Source organism: Herpailurus yagouaroundi, unplaced genomic scaffold, assembly GCF_014898765.1.
Source record: "Herpailurus yagouaroundi ecotype Mexico unplaced genomic scaffold, PumYag 184, whole genome shotgun sequence".
NCBI lineage: Eukaryota > Metazoa > Chordata > Mammalia > Carnivora > Felidae > Herpailurus > Herpailurus yagouaroundi.
This window is the reverse complement of record NW_024412415.1, coordinates 24,147,536-24,169,345: the sequence shown is the minus strand read 5'-3', so window position 1 is coordinate 24,169,345 and position 21,810 is coordinate 24,147,536. Positions and strand designations below refer to the sequence as shown.

The 21,810-nt window shown below is 35.0% G+C and overlaps 1 protein-coding gene across 3 annotated transcripts in view; it reads left to right on the top strand.

The window, feature by feature from the left end:
* Positions 1–21,810, top strand: part of ADAM10 (ADAM metallopeptidase domain 10) — a 136,622-nt gene that overhangs the window by 48,008 nt on the left and 66,804 nt on the right. For all 3 annotated transcript variants that reach the window (XM_040492819.1, XM_040492820.1, XM_040492821.1), the window contains exons 3-4: positions 10,546–10,664; positions 12,653–12,811. In XM_040492819.1, the coding sequence (XP_040348753.1) occupies positions 10,546–10,664; positions 12,653–12,811 (278 nt within the window). The remainder of the gene's footprint in view (positions 1–10,545; positions 10,665–12,652; positions 12,812–21,810) is intronic.

Below are 21,810 nucleotides of genomic sequence, written 5' to 3'. Positions count from 1 at the left end.
AGCTGCCCAGACAAGTCTTCATTAATTCAGGAAGGTTTTGGAGTCCCTTCTCTGAACTAGATTCTATTTTCCTACCTTATCTTCTGCTCTCCTCCCCTATTTTTTTTTTTAACTGTTTGTTTGTTTATTTATTTATTTATGAAGTAAAATTGATGCATAACATCATGTAAGTTTTAGGTATACAACATTATTATTCGGTATTTTCATATTCTAGAAGTAATAAACATCCATTTTGTTATCATCTATCACTGTACGGTTGAGCCCTTTTACCCATTTCGCCCATCTCCCAACCCCCTTCTCCTCTGGTAACTACCAGTCTGTTCTCTGTATCTGTGAGTTTGTTTTTGTTTTGTTTTGCTTTGTGTTTTAAATTCCACATATAAGTGAAATCATATGGTACTTGTCTTTCTCTGTTTGACTCATTTCACTTAGCACAGTACTGTCAAGTTCCATCCATGCATGTTGTCGCAGATGGCAAGCTTTCCTTCTTTTTATGGCCAAGTATCGTATTCCATTGCATGCATGCATATATGTGTATGTATATACACATACACACACCGTTCATTCATCACTGGACACTTAGGTTGTTTCCATATCTTGGTTATCATAAATAATACTTCAATGAACATGGGGTGCGTATGTCTTTCTGAATTGTTTTTGTATTCATCAGATAAATACACAGAAATTGAATAGTTGGATCATATTTTCAATTTCTTGAGGAATCTCCATACTGTTTTTCATAGTAACTGCATCAGTTTACATTGCTACCAGCAGTGCATAATAGTTCCCTTTCTCCACATCCTCTCCAACACTTTTCTATTTCTTGCTTTTTTGATGATAGACATTCTAACAGGTGTGAAGTGGTAGGTCATTGTGGTTTTGATTTGTAATTCCCTGATAATTAGTGATGCTGAACATTTTTTCATGTGCCTATTGGCCATCTGTATGTCTTTTTTGGAAAAGTATCTATTCAGGTCCACTGCTCATTTTTTAATCAGGTTGTTTTGTTGTTGTTTAGTTGTATGAGGTCTTTATATATATTATATGTAAACCTTCTGTTGGATATATGATTTACAAATATTTTTTCTCATTCAGTAGTTTGCCTTTTTGTTTTATTTATTTATTTATTTATTTATTTATTTATTTATTTATGCTCTGCCAGAGTTTTTTTAGTTTGATGTAGTCTCATTTATTTTTGTTTCCCTTGCCTTTGGAGTCAGATCCAAAACAAATATTGCTAAGGCCAATATCAAGAAACTTAACCACCTGTGTTTTCTTCTAGGAATTTTATATTTTTAGTTCTTACATTCAAGTCTCCAGTCCATTTTGAGTTATTTTTTGTGTCTGGCTTAAGGAAATGATCCAGTTTCATTCTTTGCATGTAGATGTCCAATTTTCCTAGCACTTTTTATTGAAGAGACTGTTCTTTCCTCATTTTATGTTCTTGGCTCTTTTGTGTCAGTTAACTGACCATATATGTGTGGGCTTATTTTTGAGCTTTGTATTCTGTTTCATTGATCTGTGTGTCTCTTTTTATGCGAGTACCGTACCATTTTGATTACTATACCTTTGTAACAGTTTGAAGTCAGGGAGTGCGATACCTCCAATTTCTGTTCTTTCTCAAGATAGCTTTGGCTACTTGGTCTCTTTTATGATTCCTTATTTGTTCTGGCTCTGTGAAAAATGGCATTGAGATTTTTGATAGGTATTGCTTAGAATCTGTAGATTTCTTTGGATAATATGGACATTTTAACAGTTAATTCTTCTAATTCATGATTATGGAGTATCTTTGCATTTATTTGTGTCTTCTTTTATCAGTATCTTGTAGTTTTCAGTGTACAAGTCTTTCACCTCCTTGGTTAGATTTATTCCTAAATATTTTATTCTTTTTGGTGCTATTGTAAATGGGATTGTTTTCTTTATTTTAGAGAGGGAGAAAGGGATAGAGACTGTGTGAGCAGGGGAGATGGGCAGTGGAGAGAGAATCTCAAATAGGTTCCACACTGAGCCCACATAGGACTTGATCCCACGGCCCTGGGATCATGACCTGAGCTGAAATCAAGAGTCAGATGCTCCACTGACTGAGCCACCCAGATGTCCCAATGGGATTGTTTTCTTAATTTCTCTTTGATAGTTTGTTGAAATGCAACAGATTTCTGTATATTGATTTTGTATCCTGCAACTTAACTCATTTTTTTTAGTTCTCATAGTTTTTGGTGGCATCTTAAGTGTTTTCTATATACAGTATCATGTCATTTGCAAATAGTGACAGTTTTACTTCTTCCTTTTCAATTTGGATTCTTTTTGTTTTTTTTTTTTCTTTTTCTTTTTCTTTTTCTTTTTCTTTTTCTTTTTCTTTTTCTTTTTCTTTCTCTCTTTGTTTCTTTCTTTTTTTTTGTCTGATAGCTGAAGCTAAGACTTTCAGTACCATTTTGAATAAAAGTGGTGAGAGTAGACATCCTTGTCTTGATTTTAGGAAAAGCTTTCAGTTTTATTTATTTATTTTTTAAGTATATATTTCATTTTTGAGAGAGAGAGAGAGAGAGAGAGAGAGCGAGCGAGCGAGCAGTGGAGGGGCAGACAGAGAGGGAGACACAGAATCTAAAGTAGGCTCTAGGCTCCAAGCTGTCAGCACAGAGCCCAACGTGGGGCCCAAACTCACCAACCGTGAGATCATTACCTGAGCCCAAATCAGACTCAGCTTTCTTTTCACTGAGTATGATGTTAGCTGAGTTTATCAAACTTGGCTTTCACTATATTTCCTCTATATTTCACTACATTTCCTCTATACCCATTTCGTTGAGTTTTTATTATAAATGGATGTTGAATTTTGTTAAATGCTTTTTCTGCACCTATTGAGGTGACCATATGATTTTTATCCTTCATTTTTTTGATGTGGTGTTTGACCTTGACTGATTTCCTTGTGTTGATCCAGCCTTGCATTCCTGGAATAAATCTCACCTGATCATAGTGTATGATCCTTTATTTTATTTATTTTTTTAAAGGCTATTTATTTTTGAGATAGAGAGTGAAAGTAGGGGAGGAGCAGAGAGAGAGAGAAAATTCCAAGCAGGCTCTGCACCATAAGTACAAAGTCCAGTGTGGGGCTTGAACTCACGAACTGTGAGATCATGATGTGAGCTGAAATCTGGAGTTCGATTCTTAATCAACTGAGCCACCCAGGCGCTCCAATGTGTGATCCTTTAAATGTATTGTTGAATTCGTTTGCTAATACTCTATTGAGGATTTTTGCATCTGTATCTATCAAGGTTGTTGGCCTGTAATTTTTCTTTTCTTTTTTTTTTTTGGTAGTCTTGTCTGGTTTTGTTGTCAGGGCAGTGCTGGCCTTGTAAAGTGAGTTTGGAAGTGTTTCTTCCTTTTATACTTTTTGGGAAGAGTTTGAGAAGGATAGGTATTAAATCTTCTTTGAATGTTTGATAGAATTCACCAGTGAATCTGTCTGGTCCTAGAGGTTTTTTGATTACTGATTTAGTCTTTTTGCTAGTATTTGATATATTCAGATTTTCTATTTCTTTATGCTTTAGTCTTGGAAGATTGTATGTTTTAGGAATTTATCCATTTTTTCGTAGGTTGTGCAATTTACTGGTATATAATTGTGTGTAGTATTCTCTTATGATCCTTTGTATTTTTGTAGTATCAGTTGTAACTTCTTTTTCATTTCTAATTTTATTTATTTGAGCCCTCTTTTTTTCTTGGTGAGTGCAGCTAAAGGTTTGTTTGCCTTTTCAAAGAATCAGCTGTTTGTTTCACTGAACTTCTGGATTGTCTTTTTATTGCCTATTTCATTGATTTCTGTTTTGATCTTTATTATTTCTTTCCTTCTGCTAACTTTGAGGTGGGTTTGTTGTTCTTTATTTCCTTTAAGTTTCTCCTTTTTACCACTGTAGCCCCAGTGATTTTTCTCTAGCACACAGTGCATGTCTTTGTGCTTGTAGTTCCTTTGCCTGAAACCCTTCCCTACCTCTCCTGCATAACCATGTGGCTCTTGCTCCTTCACTTCATTCAAGTCTCTGCTCAAATGTTATGTATTCAGAGACCTTTACTAGCATCTTTTTTTTTTTTTATTTTAAGATTTTATTTTTAAGTAAACTCTGTTCTCAACGTGGGGTTGGAACCTACAACCCTGAGATCAAGAGTTGCATGCTCTACCAACTTAGCCAGCAGGCACCCCTTCCTAGCACCTTTTGTAAAATAACATCCTTCTTTCCTCTTACTGTTCCATCCTTTTTTTTCTTATTTGTTTTTCCTCATAGCACTTGTCACTACAAGACCTTCTTTCTTTCCTCCCGTGCTACCTTCCTTCCTGCTCTCTAACCATGTGTAAACTATCATGTATTCTGTGAATTGTGTTGTTCATACCTGTATCTCCCACCTTAGCACCTTAGCACTGTGCTTGTCCTAGTAAGTGCTCAGTAAATAATTACAGAATGAGGGAATAGCATCAAGAATCAAGTTCATGATACTGATCACTTTCTTTGTATGTATACTGTGAGTCTTGATCCCTTTCTTTTAATGCCCTTCCATTGACATATTTTTCTTTTAGGCATAACAATACCACTGATTACACCTTTTTTTTTTTTTTTTTTGTAATGTTTATTTATTTTGAGGGGGTTGGTGGAGAGAGACGGAAAGAGAGAATTCCAAGCAGGCTTCATGCTTAAAGCACAGAGCCCAACACGGGCTTGATCTCATGACTGCGAGATCATACCAAGAGTTGGGACACTCAGCTGACTGAGCCACACAGGCATCCCTGATTATGCTTTTTAAGTCAGTCTTTCACTAGGAAAATGTCCTGTATTTTGCCATTTTGGAGCTCGCTTGTATATCCTACGCACGGAATGGTAGAAAGATCATTGGTTGATTAATTAAAGAATTTGGTTCAGATTCAAGCTCTAATTTTATTTGTGTGGTCTAGGTCAAATCAGCCTTATCTGATTTGTGAAATTAATAAATTTAGGTGATTTTTATGATTTTACATGTTTGATTTATATTAAATATCTGATATTGCAAGTTTGGTTCCAGACCACTGCAGTAAAGTGAATATTGCAGTGAAGCAAATCAAATGAATTTTTTGGTTTCCAAGTGCATATAAAAGTTATGTTTACACTACTCTGTAGTCTGTTCAGTGTGCAGAATTGTCTAAAAAAACATATACATATCTTCACTAAAAAATACTTTATTGCTAACTAAATGCATCAGTATGAGCTTTCAGTAAGTTGTAATCACTAATCACAGATCACTATAACAAATACAATAATATTGAAAAAGTTAGAAATATTGTGAGAATTACCAAAATGTGACACAGAGATACGAAGTGAGCAAAAACTGTTGGAAAAATAGCACCAGTAGACATGTTGGATGCAGGGTTGCTATGGACCCTCAGTTAGTAAAAAACACAATATTTGCAAAACATAATAAAGTGAAGCACAATAAACGAGGTATGCCTGGGGACACCTGGCTGGCCCGGTTGATATAGCATACGACTCTTGATCTAGTGTTTGTGAGTTCAGGCCCTACGTTGGGTGTAGAGATTGCTTAAAAATGAAATCTTAAAAAAAATGAGGTATGCCTGTATATAGTAGTTTTGCTCATCAGTTATTTGGTTGAAGTAGTTACATAAAGTCAGAAAGGGTTTACAGAACACTTTTTATCCTCTCCAGTAGATAAATTTACTTATTTTAAAATAATGTAAAATACATGTAGTCTTGTGTTCTGTAATCTTGCCATTATGGTAGATTGCCTCTTCTTTATATGGGAAAGACTTACATTAATGATCTATATATATTTGTCTTCTTACAAAGAAGCTTATGTATTTTTGCATATTTAATGTAATTTATCTACCTCAGGATCAACAGATAAGCCTGAAACTATGTCTTTCAGACTGTATAGCCCTAGAATTTCTGGGGTGGTTGCCTCAGGTACTGCCCAGTGGGGTGCCCGTGGGCTGACTATGCCCTTTCCCCTCCTACCAATCTGTTCTATTTTATTCCTTTAAAAAAAAAATTATATATATATATATACACACACACACACACACACACACACACACACTATATATATATATATATAAATATATATATATATATATGATAAATATATATGCCTTTATATATATGCTTTTTAAAGGACTTTTGAAAAAAGGATTTTTATATTGGCATTTTAAAGATCATTTGAAAAAAGGACTTTTCTATTTCAAAAAAGTGCACTAGTGGAAGTAAACTGGATATATGACTCATAGTGATATATTAACATTGGGAACTTATGGAGATTCTTTCAAGGATCTTTATTAAGAATAAAGTGAATGTTGGGGCACCTGAGTGTCTCAATTGGTTGGTTAAGCATCTGACTCTTGATTTTGGCTCAGGTCATGATCTCATGATTTGTGGGATTGAGCCCTGTGTCAGGCTCTGCACTGACAGCATGGAGCCTGCTTGGGATTCTCTCTCTCCCTCTCTCTCTGCCCTTTCCCTGCTTGTGCGCTCACTTGCTCTCTCTCTCAATAAACATTAAAAAAAAAAAAAAAAGAATAAAGTGAATGTTAAGAGATAAAGATCATGGGGCACATGGGTGGCTCAGTCACTTAAGTGTCTGACTCCTGATTTTGGCTCAGGTCATGATTTCATGATTTGTGAGATTGAGCCTCACATCAGGCTCTGGGCTGATAGTGAGGAGCCTGCTTGGGCTTCTCTCTCCCTCTCTCTTCAACCCCTCCTTCACGCTTGAGTGCACATGCTCTCTTTTGTGCATGTGTGTGCTCTCCCTCCTTCTCAAAATAAATAAAAAAAAATAAACAACAACAAAAAGAGATACAACCAGAGATATCAGGGATTTCTTATTAGGAAGTATAGTTTTATTTCTAGGAGTCATTGAGCCAGGTCTACCATAGGTCTGTTTTCACTCAGACATGATAGACCTCTGTTCATGATGAGAGTCCTGGTCCCTGAGACTGTTGGATTACACGAACAATTTTTTTTTTTTTTTTTAAGTCTATTTATTTATTGAGAGAGAGAAAGTGGGAGAGGGGAGGGACAGAGAAAGAGCTAGAGAGGGGAGAGAGAATCCCAAGCAGGCTCCACGCTGTCAGTGCAGAGCCCAACACAGGACTCAATCCCTCAAACCATGAGATCATGACCTGAGCTGAACACCAAGAGTGTGACACTTAACTGACTGAGCCACCCAGGTGCCCCTACACTGACACACTTTTAAGCAAGGCTTTTGCTTTTAGGTTTCTTCTCTATGTTGTTATGGTACTTCATTATTTGAGGCTTTTTGTCCTAGTATGACTTCAGTTCAAGGGATATACCTTTTATCCATTGTTATTTTCTTCTGAGAATCAAGGCCATACTCTCTTTAGTCAAAATAGCAATCATATGGAAAAAGGTAGCTTCTTTTTACTCAGTATTCTTAATGTTGTAACTGTTGTAATCTACAGGAAAGGTATTTCTGTATACACAGATGTAGAAGGTACATGACCTTCCAGAAACTTTTATAGAATTGTATCCTAAACAAAATTTATTTTGTTGTTCTGCACCTAAGGTGGTTCTGGTACCTCTGTTTATTTGGTTTAGATATAGAGTGCTTTTCTAAAGCCTAGAAAGGAAAACCATTTGGTACAGCTATATCTTCAAAGCACTGAAGGTAGAGAATTGGGACCTGTTTATGTTTTTTTAAATTACCGTCATTTGTTAACTGATTTTGCCCTCCTGTAATTTCACTCCATTCTTTACATTTTTACTGTAAGAGGAAAGCCAAGAAAGAATTCCAGTGGAACTAGTATAATTAAGATGAGAGACAAAATACTGTTGATCTGTAGAATCAATATAGTGGTTCAATCTGAGGGTAGAAGAACATCCCAGGTGCAGAAAATGTTCTTTATACAGAGCATCTTCCCTCTCAAAGAAAATCTAAAGTTTATCTTTTTTTCTGTTTATAACAGTTTTAGGGCATAACAGTTTTGCTGAATAATAAATCCTGAATGATAAATATATTAAGCCGTTGGACATTTAGTGTTTTAGTCTCTTTAGCAAAAGTGCTCGTTTTCAGATAGTAATTGTACAGTGAATTAAAAATATATATAATGATAAGTTAGTGGTTTTTCAGAGTACTGTGATCCTTTAAAAATAATGTATATATTTACACCTGCATATACATTCAAGAATTTCCTGTCAGTTAGCAAAAATAATCTTATGAAAAGACAATGTGCAGCAAGAATTCAGGCAGGATTCCTGTTTATTCACGATAGTCTATTTTTAACTTTGTTTGGCTTTGTTGATTATTTGGGGCAGGAGATTGAAGGCTTAAGGTTCTAAGGATGCTTTTCCTAGTGTAGAGTCCTTGAAACAACACCTGAGAAGCTTTAGGAGTGGTTTCGTGAGAGTTTTAGGCAAGTAAAAAAATGAGTACAGCCTCAAAATAAAAGAGTGCCACAGTTGACATGAAATTAAAGAAAATATAAAGTTGAAAAAGGGACACTCTTTCTGAAGCTAATAAGTATACTGTGTTGACCATATTTACTTGAAAAGTGAGTTTTTCTTTACAATAAATTTTATTAAAGTATAATTTACCTTTTTTTAAAGTATATGTGCTGCCAAAGTGAGCATGAAGTATAATTTACATAAAATAAAATACACAGTTGGCCCTTGAACAGTGTGGGGGTTGGGACACCAACCCTCCGACGCAGTCAAAAACCCATGTACACCTTTAACTCCCCCAGTACTTAACTACTGATAGCCTCTTGTTGACTGGAAGCCTTACTGATTATATACACTGTTGATGAACACATATTTTGTATGTCATTTGTATTACATACTGTATTCTTAAAGTAAGCTAGAGAAAAAATGTTATTAAGAAAGCAGTACAGTACTGTATTTATGGAAAAAATTCTATGTATAAGTGGACCCAGGCACTTCAAACCCATGTTGTTCAAAGGTCAACAGTACTCATTTCATGTGTATAGTGTGAGTTAGGTTTTGACAAATTTATATACTTGTGTAACTGCCATTCAAATTAAGATATAGAACCTGTTCATCATAGCAAAAAGTTCCTTCATCTGCCTTTACCCTTAGTGTCTCTCTACCCCAGGCAACCACCAGTCCACTCTCTGTATAGATAGCTTTTTGCCTATTCTAGATTACATATATATGGACTTATACTATATATGTTCTTTTATGTCTTCACAAAAGTGTGTATTTTTTAGTAGTTTGATATTTTTTATTGCTGAGTAGTTTGCCATTGTATGAATAAGTCACAGTCTTTATCTCTTTACTTGTTGATAGACATTTGGGTTATTTCCAGTTTTGGTCTATTACAAAACTGCTATGGGCATTTGTGTCCAATTTGTTTTTATGGACTTTTGCTTTCATTTCTCTTGGGATAGAATTGTGGGTCAGAGGGTTTTCATATGTTTAACTTAAAAAAAAGTGCCAGTTTTCCAAAGTGATTTCACCATTTTGTACTTCTACCAGCCATGTGGGAGAGTTCTAGTTACTCCATATCCTACTAACATTTGGCACTTGCTAATTGAACACTTTAGTTTAGATTCATTGAGTAGAAATTGTGCTATGTGCAGACTTTTATGACAGTTATAAAAGAGACTTGATATACTTTTAAGAGTTTAGTAATGATAGCTAATTAGTTGCCATTTATTATACATCTCCTATGTGCCGGGTACTGTGTAGCCCTTAAAAGAGTTTTACAAGATAGAATGTATTATCTTCATTTGACAGACTGCAATCCTTGGCTAGTAGATTTTAGACATAAGATGTGATTTCAAGTTTGACTCAACCCTAGATTGATTATTTTCACCTCAATATTTTGGTCTTTCTTGTTAGTCTATAGAGGACAATTGAGTATGATTTCCGCTAATATCATGGTCTTTTGGGCTTCTCAAATTGAACGGAGGAAGATCTAATGACAGAAGAATTAAAAGTCCCAAGGAAAAAATATGAGTTGAAAGCTGTGCTTTTGTATGTGTGTGTGTGCGTGTGCGTGTGCATGTGCGTGTGTGTGTGTGTGTGTGTGTGTGTGTGTGTGTGTGTAAGAGAAAGAGCATGCATACTTGCTTTTCTGAGAAGTCATTAATGTAGGTGCCAGTTTTTAATGTATTATTTGAGTTGTGAAGAGTAGGGGGAAATGGCAACATTGAAGAATAACTACAGAGAGAAGGCAGGTAGTGGTGAATAATAGTAATTGGGTCTAGAAACGTGTTTTTATGTCCAAGCAACTTAGTTGCTGTTGGAATGAACTTGTTTTTACCACATAGGAATCAGCCTATAGAAACATTCATTCTTTAATATATCCTAGACAGTTACTGTTTAATTGAATATAATTTAGATTTGTGTCATAACAACTAGATTGAATTTTAGAGCAAAATTTTTATAAGAGAAATCTTGGACAGTATATTTCCCAAGTAGACAAATTGTGTGAAACAGTTTATATTTTGCAGACCAAAAATTTAACCAAAAAATTGTTTAAAATTTAGGTCCTTTTAATTTCATTTTTTCCCATTTCTTCTCTGTTTTGCAGACATTTCAACCTACGGATGAAGAGGGATACATCCCTTTTCAGTAATGAATTTAAAGTAGAAACATCAAATGAAGTACTTGATTATGATACCTCTCATATTTACACTGGACATATTTATGGTAAGTTGAACCTTAGAAGAATTCCTTTCTTCAGTTTTTTCTACACAAGGAAACACATGTATTTTGAGGTATAGACATATATTTCAGAAAGGTGGGATAAAAAACCAAGAGCACACTTTACACACTGTATGTTAGCCAATTTGCCGATAAATTATATTTAAAAAACAAAAAACAGAATGGTGGGAGAGAGATCCTGAGGAGATTTGTAGATTTAAGTATATCATGAAGGATAATGGTCTTTGAACAATGAAGTAACCCTTGGATCTATCTTTTCATGTATTTTTAATATTGAATTATATAGTGCCTCGTTTCTGAAAGGTATGATGTTTTGATTCTCAGTACCTACAAACTGTTAGTTTGAAAAAAATTTTTAATGGCTTTTATAATTTTCTAATCTTTCAAGCAAGAAATTGGATGTGTTTTATAAGAAAAGAGGAAAAATCTAAAGGAAAACTGTAAAGATCATCTTAACAGCCAAAAATAATGTGACAAAGTTATGCATAGGAAAATCCATTCAGGGCCTTCCTTTCTCAAAATTTGTTTGCTGTGTTTACAGTTCTAGCAAATTTCTCTTACTACAGCTGATTAAAAAGGTACTGTGGGGATGGGGAGCACACTTCACCCAAGAGAAAGTTACATTTGACAGTTTAGTAGTGTGGGAAAAAAGTCAAAGTCTTCTGGAGGGATTAGAGAGGATCAAAGTAGTATTATAATTGTATATTGATAAATAAGATAACTCTCTGTTATTAAGACAGTTGACTGAAAGTTAAATTTCATTTCTATGTAATAGATTTCTGCTCAAAATCATAACGTTATGAAAAATTAAGTTTTTAAAACTGTTTCTAATTTTTTTTATTATGCCAGACAAATGAGGCATTTCTATACTTACAAATTCTCACTTGTAGATGAAACTTGGTTAATGAAAGTTTTTTGTACTCTTTAATTTTGTAAACAAAGGAAAGTGTTTTTCTGTCAGTCTAGACTTTCAGTTTCAAACTATAGTTTTCTACTATTCCCTATTCCCTATTTATCTTTCTGCGAAGATAACTTAGTGTCTGCAATTCTTTGCTAGGCGATGGCTAAGAAAAGTACAAGACTAATAAATAAGTGTGCAGATAGAAATCCTGTCATTTAAAATACCAGTGTCTTGGGTTCTTAGCTTTAGTCCTTAGTTAATTCACAGTCAGTTAATTAATGTTAATCTATAGTTTAGAAATTGTGGAAAGCCTGATACTTATTTTAGTGAGAAAATTTTAACAGGTAAATTTAACTTTTAAGCACCATCTTCCTACTTCCACTTCTTTTTGTCATGTGACAGTTGGTGCTCAGCTTTTCTTTGTGAATATCTCAGAATACCTTTTTTTTTTTATCCCATATTTTCTTTCACTAGAGAAGTATAATTGATGGGACAGTATTACAAATCTAGTATCTTAAAAAGTATTATTGGATTACTTTTTGTTCAAACTACTTCTGAAATATTTGAGACTTTCTTATTTAAAAAATGTATTTATAAAAAAAGGATGCCAAAAGTCTCATGCAGATTATATCAGGTGGGAAAAGAACTTTTTGCTTATGTAATTAGAGCAAAAACCCAAAAGATTATTTAATATCTTTATTTTGAAAGTACATATTGTATCAGTGGATCTGCTTGCCTCTTTCTGAGTTTGAGTTAATGTAACAATTATTTATTGAGTGACTGTTGAATGCTTGCCAGGCACTATGCTTAGGTGCTGGGAATATGATTGCCAAGGAGAGATAGATGTTCTATTTCTGATTGTTGTTGTCTAGTTAACTGTTTAGATTTTAACTAAGTACTAGTTACTGTTCACATCTCAGATTCAGCTTGATATATTTTATGTGAAAATTAGTTTCCCCAATAAATTTGTATTCACATTTTTAAAATGTATAAGAATGGCTTTTTAAAGGAGAATGAATTTAACATTTACCTGCAAATTAACTTTTCAAGAGTTTGTTCCTTTCATTAATAGGTGAAGAAGGAAGTTTTAGCCATGGGTCTGTTATTGATGGAAGATTTGAAGGATTCATCCAGACTCGTGGTGGCACATTTTATGTTGAGCCAGCAGAGAGATATATTAAAGACCGAACTCTACCTTTTCATTCTGTCATTTATCATGAAGATGATATTAGTAAGTACTTAAATTTTATCAAGTAGCCTTTCGCAAAGAGGCATATAAATAGTTAAACGTATGTGAGACATACAAAATCTGAGGTGAAAATAGTTTCACAGCCAAAGTCTCAACTTAATGAAAAATAGATCTATTATAAAGAGGTGATTTCCTTGTCAGTCCGTGCCGTTCCTACTTTGTTGATATGATACAACCAATTCTATATGAACTATGAGTCAACAACACTGATTGAACTGGAAATTCTATATTCTGATATCAGCCAGTCATTTAATGCTATAATGCCTTTGTGTGTGTGGCCTACTGAAGTATCATTATCTTCTTATGTAAATTACAAGGTGGATATTTGTATAGTGTTTAAGGAATATTTTAGGTATTTGGTAATATCTAAATCCTTTGAATATTTCTTTTTGGAATCTTGAAATAATGATTTCACTTTAGCTTGGTAAGACTTTTATTTATCATGTTAGATTTTGTCCTCTCCCATGGTCTTTATATGATGGTAATTTGTCAGGAGAGTCCTTGTTTTACATTTTCAGAGTAGAAAATGTACTTAGACTTCTCCTTTTAATTTTACCATTGTCCATATATTCATGGTCATCTAATCACAAGAATGCTTTCATGAAATAATGCAGAAATACATTCCTGTAATTTATCATGCCTCTTGAATACTTATATTTTATTTTTGACTATAATTAGACTAGCCTCTTAATTTTTGCCTATTTTCCTAACTTGGTACCTTCCTTCTGGCTTCATTTTCCATTCTACAGCCAGAAATTTATTATCAATAATTTCATTCTCACTCCTAATAATGTATTGGAAAGCCTAACCATCTTGACTTTCTGCTCTATCAGCTCTGACAGTTTCCATACTTTTTCAGTCTCTCCAGCTGCTTGTTATCGCTGATGCTGGATTGTTACAGAAAATAGCATGATTATTCTAGATGGGATGCATTTATGACTTTAGCTACTTGCTAACTCACAAATTCATTAATGCTACTTGGCTATATTTTTATTCATCCCTCTTTGATTCCTTTTCCAGTTCTCCCTCCTGGTATTTCAGACGCTTCTCAAGCTCTAAGCTACAGTCCTCTTCACGTGTTGGAATATGAATTCCTCTGCCTTCCTTTCTTCCAACAGAATTACGATATACTTGATTTGTGTGTTACTTTGTAATTTTTTAGTAATTTAATCTTCTTGCAGGTTCCCTTTTCTATCAGGGTATATAAATTCTTCAGCTGTGGTTTCTGTTTCTTTTGCTCCTTAAACATACCAAATATTATTTAATCTCTGGAGCAGATTATTTATAGATACTTAATGAAATCTTGAAACATTTTCCTTATAATTTCTCAAAATCAAACAAGACCTTTTGGGAAAGGAGGGAGAGGAAGAGAATAATGGACAGATTTTGAACTCATGGTTTTAATTGTGTTACAATCAAATGTTATCCTTTGCTGATTTATACTTCCCCATAAGCACCCTATACTGTGTTTGTTCTGCCTTTTATGATTTCTGTTATTGCATCTTCTCTCTCATTTCCCTCCTCTTTTCTGTTTGTATGTAGGTTAAGCATATTCTGCTCTTTTTTTGCACTTTTATTTCTTCCTGTCCTATAATTGCATTTTCCCCCTTTGCATCTTACAGTAACTTCCAAATATCTTCCTTTATGTCAACCTTTCTTTTTCCCCAAAGATAATGAGTTAGCTTGTAGGATCAGTGAAATTGGATGTGACTGAGTTTTCTATTCTTTTTTGGCATTTAACTTTACCCTTGGTTTCAGCTCTTATTTTTTATTTATCCAATTAAAATATATGTTCATGCCTTTTCACATTCTTCTTCTTATATACCAATAGTGGGATTAGAGCTTACAAATAGTAATGTCAAGAGTGATTTTGTTCGAATGTTTTCAACCATTTAAAAATGTAAAAACTTTCCTTAGCTTGCATGCCAAACCAAAGGACTCAGGTGTGCAGCAGCCTGTAGTTAGCTTACTCCTTTTCTACAGGACAGATCATTCACTTTTAATTGGCTCTCTTTTTTTAATGTTTATTTATTTTTTGAGACAGAAAGAGAAAATGAAAGGGGAGGGGCAGAGAGAAAGAGAGAGAGAGGGAGACACAGAATCTGAACCAGGCTGTGAGCTGTCAGCACAGAGCCCAACATGGGCTCGAACCCACAAACTGTGAGATCATGACCTGAGCGGAAGTCTGACCCTTAACAGAGTGAGCCACCCAGGTGCCCTTCCTTTTTAATTGAGTCTTTAACCTTTCTGAGTAGAATAATTAAGGTTATAGTACTAATAATAGTAGTAAGAACAGTTATTACTGTTTAATGTATGCCTGGTGCTATATAAAGTTTTTTGCTTGCATTATTTCATTTAATCCTCATAATTACACTATCAAGTATAATAGGCACACATAGTCCCCTCTCCACAACTTTATATATGAAGAAACTGAAGGCTTAGAAAACATGTCACTTTATTATGGATCTTGTATTCTTAACCGTGTGCTTTTCTGCTTCACTCAAGGGAAAAAACTGTCAATTCTAACATTACTCCAAGGATTTCTGGGGCTTTTCTGAAATCTGTAAGCCTCTCTAAAATGACACATTTGCATCTTTTGTGGTTATAAGCCAGATTCTCTCCTCAATATATTTAGCAAAGGATATTCTACTTTATGACTAATTAAAAGGGAAAGATTGGGGCGCCTGGGTGGCTCAGTCGGTTAAACATCCGACTTCAGCTCAGGTCACGATCTCGCGGTCCGTGAGTTTGAGCCCCGTGTCGGGCTCTGGGCTGATGGCTCAGAGCCTGGAGCCTGCTTCCGGTTCTGTGTCTCCCTCTCTCTCTGCCCCTCCCCCGTTCATGCTCTGTCTCTCTCTCTCTCAAAAATAAATAAATGTTAAAAAAAAATAATAATTAAAAAAAAAAAAAGGGAAAGATTTTCCTTTAATGTATGTTATTATTTACATAGAATTTTCTTAAGTCCTAATAATTTATTTTCACAACTTAATTACTGTGTGATTGTTTAGATCACTGTGTACATGCTTGAGTGACCTTAGTGTCCGTGTGTCCGTGTGTCCGTGTGTGTGTGTGTGTGTGTGTGTGTGTGTGTGTGTGTGTGTTATTCTCAGCAGAAGCAAATGACCTGTGAGGTATACCACCTTTGGGTATACCAACTTTGGGTAGGCATTCTGATGAGAATTTGGTTACTCTTCTTTTAATACTGTTTTTGCACCTGTTGGCATAAATCTATGAAGCCACCATGGAGAATGATATTGCTGTTCTGGAGAACCTTAGGGAATGGCTTCTGAGGTGGTACAAGAACATAGGCACAGTTTTCAGTGAAAATATTTAATAACTTCTCCAGTCGCTTTGATACTCAGATGTGGTGGTGATAACCACATGTATTTATCATCTTAAATTCACACTTGTTCAATTCTGTACTTAGTAGTAAAAAGCACTTTCTTCTAGTACATAGAAGTGTGAACAGTTATGACAAGGGTCAGAGTACCACTTAATCCCTTGTTCATGGCTTGTAAATTTGTAAATTAGATAATCTGCATAAGCAGTCTTGCTTTCTTGCCTATTTATATTCAGACATTACACTAAGAATTCATTGATGTCGCTGTTTTTGGTTCAGCAGCTTAGGGAGTGTTAGAATGTGGATTTAAAGGTGGCCTTGTAGATCAACTAGTTAAAACGGTTTCAGGGTTTAATTCATTTGGTCAGGATCATACAAGTTAGTGACAGACATGGTAGGGAGAAAGCACAAGAGGTAATGTGTCAGAGAACTGAGGTATGCCGTGTGTATGAGAGTGGAGTAGAAGGGAAATCAAGATGATGCACTAGAATAGCTTTGTGACCTTATGGGAAGGTCTTACTTTTTTTATGCAAGTAAATAGGTCTCAGTTTCTATGTATAAAATGAGGGCATTAGACCAGATCTTTAATATCCCTTATCTCTTCTAAAATTGGATGATATCTAACTACTTTTTCTGTAGAGCTGGAAATATTTTTGATTTTGCTGATTATCAAATGACTATATAAAAATTACATTTTTTGCCTGTAAATGAAGTAGAAGTGTGTCTACTGCCATTAACATTTTTCTTTCAAACGGTTGTGTAATATTCTGTTGTTTCATTGGTGAATGTATTGTTTAGCAACCCATCAACTACATGGACATTTAAATTCTTCCCCCCTTTTGACTATTAAACATTGCTGTGGTATACATTATCTTCAAAACTGCTTATATGTAATGTATCCTATTTGATAGTTTTTTGGCATTTGTGTACATCTGGGAAACTATCACCATAGTCAAGATAGTGTATGTATCCATTTCCCCCCAAAATCTTCCTCCTACTCAGTGTAGTCCTTCTCTTCTCAACCCTTTTTTCCTCAGGCACTAAACTGCAGGCTAGTTTTCATTTTGTAGAATTTTATGTAAATGTGATTTTATATTATGTACTCTTTTCTTTTTAAGTTTATTTACTTTTGAGAGAGAGAGAGAGAGAGAGAGAGAGAAAGCACATGCTCATGAGTGGGGGAGGGACAGAGGGAGAGGGAGAGAGAGGATCTCAAGCAGGATCTCTGCACAGAGCCCGACATGGGGCTTGAAGTCATGAACCACGAAGTCATGACCTGAGCCAAACTCAGGAGTCAGATGCTTACCTGGCTGGGCCACCCAGGTGCTCCTGTATTATGTACTCTTAAAAAAAAATCTGACTTCTTTAATTTAGCACAATTTTTTTGAGATTCATCTATGTTTTTGTGTATATTAATAGTGCATTACTTTTTATTGATGAGTAGTATTTCATTGTATGGATGTTTATGCATTCACCTGTCAATGGACATTTGGGTTGTTTCTAGTTTTGGGTTATTAAAAATAAAAACTCTAAAGCTTTTGATAGTAGCCCATCAACTACTGATTGATTAAACATCATTCTACATATGATAAATTTGAAAAAAGACAAGAGGATGAAATATATACTAAGGACTTTTAAATGCCTTGGTCGTTACCTGAGCTCTAGAAAGGAGACATTTTGGAAACTTAAGATGAACCTTGTGGAAGCAAGAGAGCAGAAGAAACACTGATCTTATAGATTCTTTTTCCCCCAAACCAACACTCATCCTTCTAAATGCAGTTCAGAAATAATATTTCTAGAAGTCTTTTCTGGCCCGTCAGTTCTGGGTGTCCTCTCTTTACTGCCATTTATGTATCGGTGAGTTGTTGCTCTGTTTTGAATCCAGCAGTTTACAGGTCAGTGGTCCATATGATTGACCTCTGAGAAGAGGCATGGAAGGAAGACAGCTGTTGACTGGATGAGTAATTAAATTCAACCAATATTTAACTGTTTATGAACTGTGGATAATTGTGGCAACACTTAACACTTGGTGAATATAAATGGATTCTTGTTTATATATGTCTAATATCCCAGCTAGACTGTAAGTTCTTTGAGGATGTGTACTCTGTGTCTATTTATTCTTGTATTGCTGATGTTTGGTAACTTAATAGTTTTTTTTTTTTTCTCATTACTTATTTTGTAAAGAAATTGATGCAATGAAAAATAACACTGACATACAATTAGGAAATTTGTGTGCATACACGCCCTAATTTTGAACAGGTTCTATTTTATGTGAATCTGTAAAGTAGTTAGGGATTTAGAGCACACCTTCATGTAGAAACAGTTTTAAGTTGCAGACAGTTCCTAGTTATTGCGGATGGAATGAAGGCCAAAAGGAGGTTATTGGAGTCAGCAGTTTATAGGTGTTTGGTTAATGGATGACCTTTGAAGAGGAATGGAAACCAGCTGCTGACTGAAAAATTAAATTCAACAAATGTTTATTGATTTGTGAATGTATAGGAAGGATTAAGACTTCAAAAGAAAATCCTTCAGGGGAATTTCCAGTCAGTAATATTGTCAGAATGTGATAAATGCTTAAGCAAAATGTCATCAGAGTACTGAGGGTAGTGCACACTGAGGGAGCCTTAGGGATCCTTAGGAATACTTCTTAGGGGAGATGGCATTTGACTTGAACCTTGAACATAGGGTAGACTTTTGGCTGTTAGAGAAAAGAATCTCTGAAGACAGGAGAAAGGTAGCTATTACTCTGGCTGATAATATTTGTTTTTAGCTACCACAGCTCAGGGACTTCAGAAAAGAAATGAAACTGGCATCTTCCTTGGCCTGGACTCACCCATTTTCTCTATCCCAGACTGAATAAATGGAAATAATGGTCATGTTGATTCAGTATGTTACAGGTTTTCAATACATGTTTCAGTTGTAAGTTTTACAGGTTTAATGATTAATTATTTTAAAAATTTGAGTGTGGTTGACACATGATTATTTATTAACATTATTTGAGTGCCTAATTTGTATAAGATAGTTTGAGATCCTATGGACACAGAGGGTCTTATCCTAATGCACCTTAGAGTCTAGTGATTCTCTTTATAATTGATCAGAATAATAGAGCAACAGTTCTCCTACTGACCTGATGCCCATGATCTGCTTGGCTCCCAACACTAACCCTTTCTTCTTAAAAACCAGGGATGGGGAAGGACATGCTTGTCTCAGCTTCCCATCTCTGTTTCCTGGGAGATGAGTATTGTGAGTATATGTGGAAAAGGGGACCATCTTCAGCTTTCTCTTCTTCCCAGGGACAGTCATACTATGCCTTTCTTCCCATGCTGTCCCCACCCTCCCCAAATAGAAACTGGATGTGGAGAATGGGGACAGGGTGTTTGGGAGAAAGGGACTCCTATCCCCTGGAGTTAGAAGAAAGGACATTTGGGGTGTGTCCTAGCTATTCCTTTATTCCTCCAAACTCCTCCTCTGTTCTAAAATAAAATAAAATTATAAAATAAAATAAAAATAAAATAAAACAATAAAATAATAGCCTACTTTCCCTTTTTACTCCCCGTCAGTGAATCCTTGTTGGTTTTTGGCAACTTTAGGAATAAATGGCATTTTTGTGGGCAAGAACCCTACCCACCTACCCTCCAGATATTAACAAAACAGCTTTTTGTTCATTGTCTGTCTGTGGAGTCCATCTGTTTTAAACTCAATTAATAAAAATTAGATTATTTCATTGGATTTGGTAATTTATAGCATGTTAATGGAGAGATTACACCAAATATTTTGACTGTTAGAGTCATCTCATAGGCAAGACCTTGGTTTTGCAGTCACATTTCTTTTTTTTTTTTCTTTTAAAGTTTATTTATTTTGAGAGAGAGAGAGAGAATGCATGTCCTCACACACCAGCACATGTGCAGGGGAGGGACAGAGCGAGAGGGACAGAGAGAATCCCAAGCAGACTCCGTGCTATCAGCGATCATGTGGGACTTGATCTCACTAACTATGATCATGACCTGAGCTGAAACCAAGTGTCTGAGGCCTAACCGACTGAGGCATCCCTGCAGTCAAAATTCTAACCTGTCAGTCACAGTGAGGTGGGGGGAAGCCTTACTGGGAATAGTGAGGATGCAAGGTCTACTCTAGTTAAGATGCAGTAAGCAGTGGGTGTTTTATGTACCAGTTCTGTTGGACAGAGAATCTGAACAGTAAATATTTCCCTCTTCCTGGAGTGGATGATTGAGAGTTAACTGGAACTGTTTCCTGCTTGAGGTAGTATCACAATATATGTATTATTTATATTTGTCCCTCCTACAGCAAAACAAAAGCAAGAGTTTGGCATGCAAAAGAACTGGAAGAAAGGCAATAGATTTAAAGCTGATCTTTGTTTTAAATAGGCTGAATATTCTACACCAATGATTCATTCTTTGTGAAAGAATATGCTGTTTGGCCTTTTCAGGGGAACTACAGTGCATCCTATGATTTAGCATCACAATGAGGGCTTATTCATTAGTTGAACAAAGGCTTTTTCTAGAAATGGGAATTATATTGTCAGTAATTTTAGAGGGAAAATGTCATTGTCCATTTTCATAGTTAATGTGGTGACCAGGGAAAATAGGGTCTTTTAGAAGTTTTGAAAGTATGTAGGGAAAATTCTACACTTGATTCCTTTTTTTTTTTTCTTTTGGGGCAGTTTTGTGCTGACAGGATTTGAAGCATATGTAAATATTGTTTTGTTGCTTTGGAAATATATTTTTTACCCTAAATATCCAACTTTCAAAAAAGTATATCTCTAGTTGATGATATATAAAATACAATTTATAAAGAAATAAAACACTATATTTTTCTTTAGATCTAATTCTTCATGTTTCTAATGTTTTAAAGTATGGTGTACTAAATAATAGTTTTATTATTTTCATTGTCCTATAGATTTATAAATAATAGGAGTTTTAGTATTGAGAGTTTTACTATATTTAGTAAAAAGGTATTAGTATTTTAGTATTTAAATATTTTAAAGCCTGGGAACAATTATAATTTTCCCCATTGATATTAAGATCATAGTTTGCATAGTTTCAGCTGGCACGATCAGTTTTATTGCTGCTGTTCATGTGGTAAAGCAGTGAGTGCCTACAGTTAACTGGGTAAATAAGATTGAGAATGGACTCTGGAAATAAAGTATCCATGCCAGGTAGCACAAAGGAGCTGCTAGGAGTTACAGATTATTATTTTTGAGTGAGAATAGTCATAGTTACCAGTTTTTTCTAGGCCTATTCATTTGCAGGGGTGTAGGTAGAAAGTTCATTTTAAACAGGATTTGGTTGAGAGTTGGGATTGGGAAGGGAAAGGAAGTTTTAAGCCAATGCGGTGAAGTAATTATGATAATAATCGACTTGGATTTAAGCTGAATAAACAGAAGAAAGAATATTCATTGATAGATAGTGAGCAAGGTGGTAACATTGGTAGATGGAAAGTTCTTAGTGGTGTTGCAGGATTGTTGGAGGGAGTGTTGTGAAAAGACAGCTCATGGAAAGAAAGTAGGATGTGCAAGTTGAGACTGTAAATGGGTTTCACTTATTAGTAATGACAGGTTCAAAAGAATTATTATGTAAGTGAGAACTTCAGGTAGGAGAAGATCATTGGAGAAAAGGTTAGT